The 14395-nt window shown below is 41.3% G+C and overlaps 1 protein-coding gene across 1 annotated transcript; it reads left to right on the forward strand.

Moving 5' to 3' along the window:
- Positions 1–8670: 8670 nt before the first annotated feature.
- On the forward strand, positions 8671–9041 carry LOC127195194 (60S ribosomal protein L36-like). The gene has a single exon (XM_051152601.1). The coding sequence runs from the start codon at positions 8701–8703 to the stop codon at positions 9016–9018; it is 318 nt and encodes a 105-aa protein (XP_051008558.1). The 5' UTR covers positions 8671–8700; the 3' UTR covers positions 9019–9041.
- Positions 9042–14395: the final 5354 nt, after the last annotated feature.

Raw genomic sequence — 14395 nt, forward strand, 5'->3', positions numbered from 1 at the left:
GGAGATACCATTTCCTAGCCAGGCATTTCCACACGGTGTAAGAGAGAACAAAGCTATCAGCAGGCAAGAAACAGTTACTCATATTCTTTCTTTTCTTTTGACTCTGGATTTGACTAGCTGCTTGAGGTCGTGTCATGACTTCCCCTCAGTGATGGAATGAGGCATGGAGTTGTAAGTGAATGGACCACTCCTTTCCTCACCCAGTTGCCTTTTGGGTAAGATGTTTTATCACAGTAGTTACCTTAGATTGGTTCTCAGTGTAGCCTTGGGCTAATGTCATCTCTTCAAACTTGTGTTACCCTTTATGGGTGAATGGCTCCAGTGGAAGCTGCCTTGAGGAATCTTAACCACATTTAATAAGTAGTGACAGGAAGCCATTGATCAGAAGGCATCTCACTTTTGTTTAACCATGAGAGCGCTTGTAAGTTTATTTTGTTGTCTTGGCAACATTGTCATCTGCCAAATACTGACTTGATGCCAATGCTAACATATATGAGTTCTTATCAGCCATGTAAATCAATGCCAATGTGCATACATACCCACTCACACCCCCACACACATCCCCGCCTGCCCAATTTGTATAGTATAATGTTAGTTGTATATAGGTTTTGGGGGCTGACCATATTGGATAGCCAATCGGCATGCTCTTCCCTGAGGAGGAGTCTCTGGTTCTTTTTCTAGGGTGGAGGCTGAGTATGAAAGCCATATATTTTTAAAAGCACCAAGTTTCTGAATCTTTTGTTAAAGTCATTTGGAAACCCTTAGTGTGGAGTCCCTAATGTAGAACTCCCTCAAGAACTCTAATTAGAGGAGTTGAATTGGGTTTTACTCTGTTCGGGTTCCCTCAGAGGGTTTAATCAGCCTCTAGGCACAGTGCTCAAGTAACGTTAACATGTGATCTGTGTGTCAAAGGGCGTGGGAAAGACATTTCTCCTGAGAGGGACTGGCTTATCACAGGATGAGTTCAGAACCAATGAAGATCCAAGAGAAATCCCAGTTCTGTCTTAGTAGTTCCTGTGTCTTAGATGCTTCTGTCCTACCTAAACAAAATATTGGCATTATTTCAGTACACGCAGTTTGTAGGTCATGTATAAAATGCATGAGGCATAAATGATGTTTCATTTTTTTAAAAGTGTATTTGTATTAGTTCTTTGAAAATTTTGTATAACATATGTTTGTTCTAGTGCAATACTTCAAATCTTGTCACAGAATTACTCTCAAACATCGTTTCAGGACCACTCTCTTAGGTTGCTATAAAAATCAGAAGAATTACATCTTTTCCAATCGTGTTACACTCAATATTTGAAAATGATTACAAATAGACTTGTATATGTATCCTCATCTCTCACAGTCTCTGATACATCCATGTCTTTAGGCAGATTTTGTGCAGGTGCAGTTGTGACACTCCTTGGTAGCTGACCGGCTATGTGAAGTATATTCCATTTGGGGATTTGGGGTATCAGTATAGACCATTTCACAGAATTTAAACATTTTTGTTTATGTTTAATTTACTCACTTTACATCCCAATTGTAGGTCCCTCCCTCATCTCCTCACAGTTCCATCATCCCTCCTTCTTCCCTCCTCTCCCCTCCTCCTCGTCCTCTGAAAAGGGGGTGTCATCCTTCCCTACCATCTGACCCAGCCTATCAGTCTCATCAGGACTGCCTGCATCCTCTTCCTCTGTCTCATGGCAAGGCTGCCCTGCCAGGGGGCAGTGATGAAAGAGTGGGCAAGAGTCCATGTCAGGGGCAGCTCTCATTCCCACACGTTATGGAGCTCACAAGGAGACTGATTTCACAGAATCTTTCTCTACATGTTAGCATGTATGCCAACAGGAGTGAGGAAATCCAGAGGTTGAGTATTCGGCACAGATCAGCTCCTATCATTTGCCAGGAAGTCTTCATAACTAAGCCCACAGCCAAGAGAGGACTCATTCTGATTATCTGAGCAGTAATTGTTGGTGGTATATAAGACCTCTATCTGATTTTCCTCTTTCTGTTCTGACATAACTAGAGAGAAGGATTCGAAAATTGTTATTTACCCTTTTAAGTGTTTTGAAATTTGACCATGAATGAATAGGATCTCAGACTTCTTTTACAAGCTGTGTGTGTGTGTGTGTGTGTGTGTGTGTATAACTGTATGTGAGTGTGTGTCCATATATGTGTGTGTGTACCTGTGAATGTGTGCACATCTGTGTCCTTCTCTATCACCCTTGCCTTATTCTTTTGATGCAACTCTCTCACTGCACCTGCGGCTGACTGTTACATTTAGATTTGCTATCCAGCAAGCCCCAGACATACTCTCTACTCACCCCCATCCTCCTGCCCCATTGGGGTTGCAGGTGCTGTGTGATCCTGTCCAGATTTTCATGTGTGTGCTGGGGATTGAACTCAGGTCTTTGTGCTTGCACAGAAAACACTTGTATTTACCTAACCAATTTGACACCCTTGCTATCTCTTGCTGTGCTTACTATTTCTCATAGGAGGATATTGGGCAGTCATTGCATAGAGCTTTCTAAAGAAGTTTGCATGTTCTTTATTGTACACATTCTCTCAAAGTCCTAGGGTAAGTGTGGGTAAAGGAGTGAACAGGGGTTATGTCTGACTTCAGACACTTCTTGGTAGCCCTGGATTATTTCTCAGAATAGGGTTGCTACCTGTCTTTCTATTTCTTCTGTGTATTGGTGACCTGCCCTAGCTCTGCCCTTCTGATAGCCACATCATTTTAATTTTTTCATGCAGATGGAGCATTGCAAACCACTGTGCCAGGCACTGTGGGCAACTCATCTCACTAGTGCTTGTAACACCAGGAATTATTATATTTATTCACACAGTGGTCCTTTAAAGAGAAGATGATTTCCTGTCCCAGGGATGCATCTGATGGTCCTGGAACTCAAATCTACTTCCATCTCACATTGGAACTCCACAGTTCGGTGTTCCACTAGGCTGACTTCTATGTTGTTCTCGCTGTTGCAGTAACTCTCATCACGACTTTGCCCATGGGATTCTGATCTGGCATCTGGTGTGGGATCGGTGACTAGACTGAGAAGGCTGCTCCTGTTGCATTCTGGGAGGCTCACTTTTATTTCCCACTCCCAGGCATCATATTTCCAGTTGTCACACCTTGTTGGTTTTCTGTCATGTCCTTTCTCCCCTTTTCTGCCACTGAGAGTTCTTCCTCAGTCATATACTGACCAGATGGGTGCACCATGGCGCCTTACACAATCTCAGGTTACCTTCATCCGTTTCCCACTTAGTTTCCTTGTGGCTTCTGACCACAGTGTGAAATGAGTTGCTACAGTTTCAGGATTTCTTCCCTTCATGCTTCAAGTAAGTGTCAATAGGAGGTCAATCAATCCAGCATGATCAATTTAGGGCACGTTGGATTCAGAAAACAGGTCCTAGAATACATGTGGCTGCCAACTCAGTCCCTGGGTCAGACACTTCTAGGGATGAGGGACTTGAGAGCTATGTAAACACTTGGTGGGGAATCAGCAGGAAGAATTATATGCTGACTTTGAAAAGTACATGTTTCTGATACTGTTTAATCAAATCTACCTTGATAGGTATCATAGACAAGATAGAAATGAATGGAAAAAATACCATTCTGAAAAAATTTAGAAGGGAGCCAGTGAGTTGGCTTAGTGGGAAAGATGCCTGCTGCCAAGCCTCACACCATAAGTTCAATCCCTGAGATCTTCAATATGCCTACCCTCATGACTGTGACAACTAACTTGGTGTATGAAAACGAATTTTTTACTGGCTACACAGAATTCTCATAACCAGAAATTGGTTATTATGGTTGTTATACTTCTCCCAAATTTACTTTGATCTGCTGAAATACCACTACTGTGTCACCATCCGTATTCTCAACCTTCCATTCCTCTCCAGGGGATCTGTTCATATTTCATGGTACCAGCCCCCAACAGGGCATTTTGCATGAAGTCAAATTCTCTCAGTTCCTCTTTCAAGGCTCAGGGTGTCTGGGTCTTCAATATATCAAGTTCTCTGTTCAGCACTCCCCGTCAGCTACACTTTATCCAGGAGAACACTCATTGCCCTTCTGGAAAAAAGGGGAAAATGCACATCTCCCTTCAAATATCAGGAGTCCAGGCTTCCATTTAGACAGGTGACTTTGAGATGTGTGTAAACCACAATTTATTGCTACTTTCAACAATATAATCTGACAAGGGATCACTAAGTCACTTATCACAAACTGTGCAATCAATTACATCTATCTGCCTATCCATCTAGTCAACAGGCTTTTAGGGAGCTTCTTCCAGCTTGTTTCTTAGGATACAAAACTGAACCTCCATTATAAATGAGCGACTTCATGAATTGCCAGTGAGCTCTACATTATCATATACACAAGGAAATGATGATGCTCTGGGAAAAAAAAATGCATCCTTAGACCTGCTTTCATTAGAGCATCCATAAGGAACCCAATTAGAGACAACAGGTTCAGGCTGCCTGACATTGATCCCAGCTAGTACAGCAACTCGTAGATGAGAGAAAGTAGCCTAGACCTTGGTAATTAGGGGAAGATTAGTGGAGAACTTGGGCTGCATAGAAACCTTGAAGGATGGTTAGTAATTAGATTTATGAAGGCGGAGAGGGAGAAATCCTTCTAACTGGGAGGAAGCTGAGAAGAGATTCACCCTCCCCTAGTTCTAAGGTTGTTTTCTAGGCTCATGCAGGTTACAAACCATTCTGACTGGTTTTGAGGATCAGGGTCAGCCTGAGACCTGTTCTTTTATTTAGGTCCATATTTGTGGCACTATTGGAAAGGTACTGATTTGGGCTCTTAAAATTTTACTAACCACAGAGAAGATGCAGAGACCCCTGAAGCATCCCATGCTAACCCATGTTGAAAATGTTAGATAAGGGTTTTAAACTAAGTGCAGTGTAGCCTTGGCTGTCTTTTGTAGACCGGACTGGCCTCGAATTCACCTGAGGTATGCCTGCCTTTGCCTCAATGAGTGCTGGGATTACAGGCGTGTGACACCGCTGACAGCTGCTACCAATATTCTTGACTTTGTATTTTCCAAGAGAACAGAAACTTATGCCCACATTGTAGCCTCTCTCATCTGGGCATCATCAGTCATTAATCTTTTAAATCAAGCTTTTTAGGGACAAGGCCCCCACCCCATTGATTTTCAGCATTGGGCATCATATCTCAGGCATGTCAGCTAAGAGATTTTCCACTAAGCTACCCTACTCTGGTAGTGACTGTTTGAAATATGATCTTTCTTCAATATGGCTTCTTTCAACTAACTAGTAGATTTTTACCCAGTAATATTTACTTCGAAAAATTTTATTTAAGAAGTACATACTCTTGAGTCTGGAGAGATGGTGCATTGTTTAAAGTGTGTATTTTTTTTGTAGCTGCTTGGTTCTCAGCATTCACCTGTGGCAGACCACAATTACCTGTAAACTCCACCTTCAGGCATTCAATGTCTCTAGCTTCTATGAACATCTGAAATCGCATGTACACAAGCATACACATATTCATACGTACATGCAAATAATCATGCATATACACATAACTAAACATAAAATAAAATAAAACCACACTGTTTCTACAGAGCTTTTTGTTTGTTTTTGTTTTTGTTGTTTTGTGGAAGACACAAAATCTGGGCTAAATTTTTCATAGTAGAACCATGCATGAAGGAGTGCGGTATCTTTCTGATACCAATGATTAATGAGGCAAGTTTTTAATCTCTTTTTTTGTGGGTGTATACTAAGACCCTAACAGTGTCCACAGTGTATGTTGAATGTTGCATGCCTGGGCCAGCACACAGCAGCACACATGTCCACGTCCACGCCCACACATTTGCTGTGAAGGGCCAAAGAGGATAGTAAATGAAGAACTTGAGGGATCAAAATAGTGGAAGCTGTGGGCATCACCCAGCTTTCTTGTTCTACCTGCCATATGGCACTTGAAGGCTGTTGTGTTCTAATTTGCTGTACCTCCTGGGCTATTATCATCTCTAATGAAGTTTACTTACTAGATAAACTCGATTCCCCAGTTTGCTATTAACGTGCGCATAGAACAATCAGTTCTTTTGCTAGAACTTGCTCATTAGCTCAGGAAACTCCTTAAAACAAAGGAATTCCAGCTTGTGGTGAGAGGAGACCTGGGATTTTCCTCAGCATTTTATGCCTCCTGAACAGCACCTGATGATGAATTTTAGAGCAAACCAATGACCTACCAACAGGGTAAAGTTGTCACTTCCAGAGGAAGGTAGGGGGATACTGCTAAAATGACAACTATAAGATAGACCGAGTTGGAGTTATCTAGGGTGTGTGTGTAACTGTTTTATTGTTTTAACTCATAGAAACTGCTATTCTTCCTTGTGTATCAGAGCTAATAGCATAAATTGTTTTGCCAGATATGAAAGTTATGATTGCATTAATTACTGGTCTCTTTTGCTGTGATAAAATACCAGCATGAACTAATTCTAAGGAGAAAGGGTTTGATTAGGGGAGATGGTATATTATGGTGGGGAGGGCATGGCAGCAAGAGTGTGAGGCACCTGGCCCCATTGCAGAGATGGTTAGGAAGCAGAGTGGCCAGGAAGTAGGGTGAGCTATAAAACCACAAGGCCCACCCACCCTACTTCCTTCACTGAGACTACTTCCTGAAGGTTCTATAACTGTCCTGAGCACCATCACCGGTTAAGAACCGAATGTTTACACATTTTAGTCTGTGTTTTTTATGCAGAACAACACTACAACACTATTCAAAGTGCTCAGATGGGGTCATCTGTCTCTCCCAATAAGTGGTGCTATTTTTAATTTGGGACGCCTGCCTATTGCCCAATGGGAATGAAGGACTGATGGCTGAGCCCGCCAGTGGGTTCGTGGTCTGGTTGGACTACCTCCTTCTTTACCCAGTTCACTACGCTTGTATTTGTCCTATGAATTCGCTCGCCCTCTGGGATGTGATCTCAAAAAGACCCACTATAAAACGCTTGCAAGCAATTCCCAATCACTAATTTCCATGAGAGATTTTTATGCTTTGATCATTACATCACAAAGCATGTTTTACTCACACAGGGTCTAAGATGGAGGTTTTGAAATGAAGTGTAGTCTTTTGCCAAGCGATGTTTATCCTAACTCGGGTGAATTGGAAGTGGTGTAAGAAGTTATGAGGAAGAACCACGAGGGGCCCGACCTATTGCTTCTCTGAGGTGGGAGTTGTCACCAGACAAGGCTATTACCTTCTGAGGCACTCAGAGCATCTCCCCTTGATTGTGGACATTTGGGGTTGGTAAGGGGTGTCCTGTGTGCCATAGCTAGTGCCCTCTTCATTCAGGTTTGTCTCCATCCTGTTACACCAGGTTCTGCTGAGGGCTTTGGGAAGACAGAATTATCCTAGTTGTAGGGAAATTTTGTAATTCCCTGGGGCACATGATTACTGATGAATTGTTGGAGAATTTTTAACATTAAACAAGCCCTTTGCCCTAGAATCATTTGTAAGACACAAAGTCCTTTTAAATATAAGCTGATGTCAGACAGGAGAGCTGGATGGGTCTGTCTCATCTGGCTTTTGGATGACAATTGAGCGTATAGGATGTTTATAAAACTCTTCTCTTCGGAATGGATTGGAAGCCTCACAAATGACCCACTGGAGAGATTTCTGTCTAGTCTTGTACTGAAGTGAGAAGGTGAAAGAAAAGAAAGGATTGCTCTCCATAGCTTGTATGTAAATGCTGAGGATGAGGTGCTATCTTCTCCCATTGCAGCCCTTGTGTCTGTTTCTCCTCCTTGTAACATGGCCGATGGGACATCCATAGTTCTGCACTTTTCTCTCAAGTTCAGCATGTCAGTGGCTGACCAATGAAAAGCTTTTCTCCTGCTCTGCAATCTCAGGTCAAAGCCAGACTGTATATAAAACAGTAGAGAAGCCTGGGCCCAAGAAGACACCCTCTGGTTAATGCTTTTGTAGTTTTTTTTTTTTTTTTTTATAATCACCATGGTATCAAGTTTGAATTTAATAAATTGGCTTCTGAGAGCAAAGGCTGTCTGCAGTTAGTGACTGAGTTCCATGGCATTTACCTTCCTTTTTAAAAATCTCTAATATGCACAAATGGACGCAAAACACGTTCTCCCCTCTCATCAGACTTTCTTTATTTTTGATAGTTCTGTATTAGTCATTACACTATTTTATCACAAAGTTTTGCACCATGTCTTGATCGTAACGTTCACCATTGGGAAAATTTTAGTTACAGTGAAATCAATTGACACAGCTGAGGTTCTATACATGGGTTGTGATGAGACCCTGTCAGTGAAGTAGAAGTTGTTGGTATCTGAGAAGTTTTTAATTTAAAAGTAAGTGAAATGATCTGAAGATTGTTTTCAAAATGTGCTTGTTATTAGCCTCATATTGTACCTGTCATTCTAACTTTATTTTGAACTTGGCATTCATTTCAGCTTCCACACTGTAATTGCCACGCCAGACAATTGGAACCTTCTGTTCAATACTAATAGATTCACAAACTGATCATAGTGAGTTACTAAACTGAGAATAGGAGAAATGAGGCAAACATCTATATTTTTCAGAACTATGCCTGGTTCATAGTGAGCTATCGGTGGCCATGTTTTGATAGAAATGTTGAGTGAATTCATCTTGTGAAAAACAACAGTATTGAAAAATACTGAGCTTCCTGTCGCGGCCGCCATGGGAGAGCAGCAGCCATGGCCCTGCGCTACCCCATGGCCGTGGGCCTCAACAAGGGCCACAAAGTGACGAAGAACGTCAGCAAGCCCAGGCACAGCCGGCGCCGCGGGCGCCTCACCAAGCACACCAAGTTCGTGCGGGACATGATCAGGGAGGTGTGCAGCTTCGCGCCCTGCGAGCGGCGCGCCATGGAGCTGCTCAAGGTGTCCAAGGACAAGCGCGCGCTCAAGTTCATCAAGAAGCGGGTGGGCACGCACATCTGGGCCAAGAGGAAGCGGGAGGAGCTTAGCAATGTACTGGCAGCCATGAGGAAGGCTGCGGCCAAGAAGGACTGACGCCCCCTCCCTCAATAAACGTTTGTGCAGTTTTATGTGTTAAAAAAAAAAAAGAAAGAAAAATACTGAATTATGGAAAAGGCCAACAGTTTAGGGAATACCTCAAAATTCAGCATATTCCAAATAAGACCTTTAGCTATCACCTGGCCCAGAGAAGAATGACAGCACTTTAAGGGTGAAGAGCATCATGTTATTAGATGGTCACTGCAAATGGAACCCTGTGCACCTTGCCTTCTAGGTGGAACTGACCTATGGGAAACATCAAAAACGAAGAGTCATGGCTTGTAGAGGATGTGGAGAGAATAGTTATTCTTTGCCAGGTGATGGGGTCAAGGGCTGTAATGCTTTGTTTTTTGGTTGCATTTTCTGCAGATATAAAAACTTCCATCTTGGAGATCCTTCATATTCTTCTCCAGAGTCTAGTCTAGCAAGTCTGTGTGGCCTTCTCCTCCACTCACCCTCCACAACCTACCAGATCTAGATTTTTTCCCTCATCCAGTGCCCCAGCCTAGTCTGGCAAACCTTGCCTATCCCATAACTAACCTCTAGGCTTCTACCAGGATCTGCCCTGCCTGACCGCAAACCAAAGCCCCTCCTCATGCCCCATCCAACCTCTCAATGCAGCCCGATCTACCACCATGCTCTGGGCTTGGGCCAGGCCACAAAATCTGAATACCAACCTAGTCCCTCTGTCTACTTGACTTCATTTCACACCAACCATTTCCAACAGGGCCAGCCTGCCTGTGTATTCTCTTTTCTGCCTCAAGCTTAACTGTCCATATAAGACACAGAAGTTTAAGAAGTCCACATGCCCAGATCTCATCACAAAAATACAAGCAACATGAAATATCAAACCCCTCTGAAACCTACTTATCCTATAGAAGTATTTGCCAATGAGAATTATATAGATGAACCCCAGGACACAGAATTTAAGAAAAAAAAATCATAAACTTCAACCAATATTTTTTTAAAAAATATAAAGAAGGCACAGAGAAACAGCTCAAAAATCAAAAGATTTTGATGATGTGATGATGGCCGAGAAAAAAAACCAATCAGACATAGGGCTGAGGGAAATAACAAATACAACCAGGATATGAACATGAAATTCAATAAGTAGATAAAAGAATTGAAGAGGACTCAGGCTGAAATGAAGATAGAATTATAAAACCCAATAGTCCAAAAGGAAATTATAGTAGAATGACTGAAGTAGAACATAGAATATAAGGACTTGAAGATGAAGTTTAAAACAACCTAGACCAAATAAACAAGGATTATGAAAAATTAAAAAAAAACCCAAAATGCTACAGGAATGGACATACGGGATGTCTGTGGCACTACACAAAGAAAAAAAAATTGAATTATAGGCAAATATGAAGGAGAAGAATCCAAAGTCAATGGCATAGCCCATATATTCAAAAGCTCATGGAAGAAAAATTCTCCAAATTAAGGAAAGACACACCTATACAGACACAAGAATTGCAAAAGAACACCAACTAGATCAGGGTAGATAATAAAATCTCCATAGCATACCATAGTTAAAACGCTAAGTGTATTGAAAGCTGCAAGAGAGAAAAAAAAAAAAAAAAACAACAAACAACAAAAACAAAAACAGAAATCACATATAAAAGAAAACCCATCAGAGTAACAATTGAGTTCTTGATGCAAACTTTGAAGCCAGAAGAGCCTAGAGCAGTGCATTCTAAGGCCCACAAGACTATGATACGCAACCTTGACTAATATACCCACCACAACTATCTGTCGTAGTTGAAGTAAAACAAAAACAAAAACTTTCCACAATACCAGCAGTCTAAAAAAATTATATCCAACAAACTAGAGTTAAAGAACACAGAAAGCAGTATTTCAGGCTGAAGAGAGACATGAGCATAGCCCAGAAGCTTGTGAAAGAAATATGAATCCATGATTCTTAAAATACAAAGTACCAATGAAAACACAAACAACAAAAGTCAACAACACAATGACCACAATTAAAACACATATTATTAACTACCTAAGAGCACCTGTAGTACCCCTACAACTGTACAAACACGCACACACACATCCACACACACACATCCACACACACACAAACACACACACAGAGTTTATATGAAAATTTCTCATTTGAATTTACAATGGTCCCCACAAGAGCTATAGACCATCTATAAAAATACAACCCAGCATCAGGCATGAGGAATTCTCTTTTGAGTTGTTGGTCAGAGATATGCTCCCAAAACATTATAAGTTATTGTTACTGTCCTTTGTTACCCCCCCCACCCTGAGGTGGTAGATTTCTGTTGCTGAAGAAACAATGCACTTCAGACACAGGACCCAGAGGCTCCTGATCTGGAATCGACCTGAAAACCTCTTCCTTATGAGCTGGCTTTCATGGGACCAGAAAGTGCCATGCAAGCTCCCAAAGGAAACCCAGTTAACTGCCCATGGCTAGTGGATACATGGATCTTGGAGGGGAACCTATAACCACCACTCTACTAAAACAGTACTATCCTTAACTACATTCTAAACAGTTTCCTTATCACACAGATAAGTAGTGTTCACCCCTCATCAAATAAACTTCTCTTTGCAACAGGTGGAGCCCACTACAGAAATCTACAACCAATCAAGACATAAAGTTGGGGAGCCTAGACCCAACAGATATACTTCCAGCTAAGGTTAGGAGATCATTGTGGGAGAGGTGGGTAGAAAGATTGTAGGATCCAGAGGAACAGGAGTTTGCTGTGAGACTGTGTCCCCAAAAATGTTAGAAGCTAAATTTATGAAATATCACCAGAATGGCTGCTTAAATGTGGCTTGAATAAAGGAGACACCAAGAGATCAGCTAATATGGAAAGAAGAGGAACTCATTTCTTTTTAGTGAAAATGCCCAAAGCCCCTCCTCTTAGCTTTGGAGAATTATATAGCACATTGTCATTAGCTAGAGTCACCCTATTTTAAGCACCAAGCAATGTGTTATTTAAAGGCTATTGAGAGATGGTGGCCACTCTGATCCTGGGAAGTCACTGGAAAATTGAAGAGCAAATGATGCACATCTGCTGTGAAAGAGAAATGCAACTCCAGGCACAGAATTAAGCCTGTATACTATACCCCACACACATTGGACACAGTAAATACCTGTCTGCATGGAGTTCTCACTCAGAGGCATTAAAGAAACTACTACAAAATTATATTCACAAAAATTTAAATAAAACATTCAGTAAGTCATTTTTTAAATAGAAGGCAATGTGAAAGCAAGTTTGCATGTAATACAAATTAAATATTGCAATGCATTCATAACGTGTGCAGTATTTTATTCTCCTGTCAGTTTTAACACTGTGCCATGTCCTTCAAATATCAGGTCATCTGCGTTTATTTTAGAATTCAGTTTCTCTGCACATTGCTGTCATTTTCCCAGAAGGATTGTTTGAAGCCCATGTTCAGCAAAGGAATGTTTCTTCTTTCCCCAAAAGACACTAAATATATATTTTAAACTATAAGCACAAGAAGTGATTGGAGCAGATAATGATGAGGAACAAAGGAGGAAGGCGTTGATTTAGGTGAGAAGACTAAATGTGTGCTTAGTGCAATAGAAACAGTTTCTCAACCTCGAGTGGATCCAGATAGCATAGACTAAAAATGGCTCTGCAAGTTTAACAGACCACTGGGCAAAATAAATACTTCGGATGTCAGTCGCAGGAGCCGGGGAATGAATTCTCTGTAAACCAAGTGAAAGTTGCCTTGAATGAAAGGCTCCCAGGGAAATTAAATGAAATAAAGCTGCTGTTTGAACAAGATAGTAGTAAAAAGTTAGAGAGGAATTTAAATAAGTGGCTTGAGATTTAATTTATAGCATGCTCCTTGTTAAAGCTTGTGCCTGAAATAGCGTAATAGGAAGGGAATGCCCCGGAGATGGGGATTGCATTTAATTATCCAAGGGGGGGGGGTCTCAGAAACCAAGCGGCAATGGAAATGGGAGGTGGTGGGTGGATTTGGTGTGAAAAGTTGGCAGGGGAAACGAAAAAGCCTGTCCTAATACTACTATCCCTGGCAACATTTCTACAAAGTTGTGTTACGTTATTTATTTTGTGTGTGTTCGCATGGCGAGGGCATTGGGGGAGGGCACACGTGCCATGGCATGGGTGTGGAGGTCAAGGGGCAAGTCTGTGGAGTTAGTTCCTATCTTCCTTATGTGGGTTCTTGGGAATCAAGCTTGGACTAACAGGCAGTCTGTGTAAGCCTTTACCTTCAGGGCCATCTTACCAGCTGTTTGTTTGTTTGCTTGTTTAATAAAGTCTTAACATTTGTCTTATTCTTTTAGCCTCGGCTATAATTTCTGGGTAGTTTAATACCTGGAGAGAATGAAGCTAGTTGCTAATTGATTCTTAGCTACCGTCCTTTTGGCATTTCACATGGCCTTTTAGTCCCCAACACTGTCAGAGAAGAGCACTGCCTGCATCGAAGAGGAAGAAGTGTCATTTCAAGTGCTGAAGTGGTTAGATCAAAGAGAGGCTAATTGATGTCAACTGTATATTAAAGCTTAAAAATGTAAAGCTCCCTGCTTAGATCAATAAAACAGCCGATGGCCAATGTTTGAATAGTTATGAGTTTTTGAGACATCCTTGCTTGAAGTTTCAACCTTAAGGTTTAGATTAATTTTGGAGTGAAGACATGTGTCTGAAGCTGTGATATTCCTTTTTATTTGAGGGGTGGGGGCTGTAGACTTAGTAAAAAGATATGAGCACTGTGGTTAAGGGAACAAAAAAAAATCCCACTTCTCTCCTCTACAATGCAATTTCATCTCTTATCTCCCCAAATCAGAGTCATTCAATTAATTTTCTATCTGACCTAATTTTTTCCCAAGGTGTATTTTTTTTTTTCATTTTAGTCTCTTAATTACAGATTTGAAAGTGCCAACCTGAAACTGTTTGAATGGTGCACAAAGCTGAGCTCTTCTTCAAAGCCTTTGGAGAAAACAGTGCCTTCACTGTCTAGGGTAAAATTGAGCATGAAAGTACCTGGTGTGAGGATTTTGGTGATAGTAAAGGCATTATTATAAATTCTTTTTTAAAAAGTTCATTCGCTCCCATGAAGAAGAATGATTCAGGGGCTAATGCAGACTTTTCCTTTGATAAACACTTTTTCTTTTTTTCTTTTTTGATAAACACTTTTTCAAATGCAATATTTTAATTAAGTCTTTGAGAATTTCATATATGCATGCAATGTATACCATGCTATTTTTGTTCATATTTACCATCTTTCCTCTACTGGGCATCCTCAATCCACTATTAGCCCCTTTCAACTTCCTGTCCTCAATTATGACAGAATTCAGTTTGTGTTACCCTTACACTCACGGGAGTGGGGTGTCTACTGGAGAAAAGGCCTG

The sequence above is a fragment of the Acomys russatus genome, chromosome 11 (genome assembly GCF_903995435.1).
Source record: "Acomys russatus chromosome 11, mAcoRus1.1, whole genome shotgun sequence".
NCBI classification, from domain to species: Eukaryota; Metazoa; Chordata; class Mammalia; order Rodentia; family Muridae; genus Acomys; species Acomys russatus.

Excerpts from the sequence above, each read along its gene's own strand:
- LOC127195194 (XM_051152601.1), top strand. The coding sequence starts at position 8,701 with ATGGCCCTGCGCTACCCCATGGCCGTGGGCCTCAACAAGGGCCACAAA.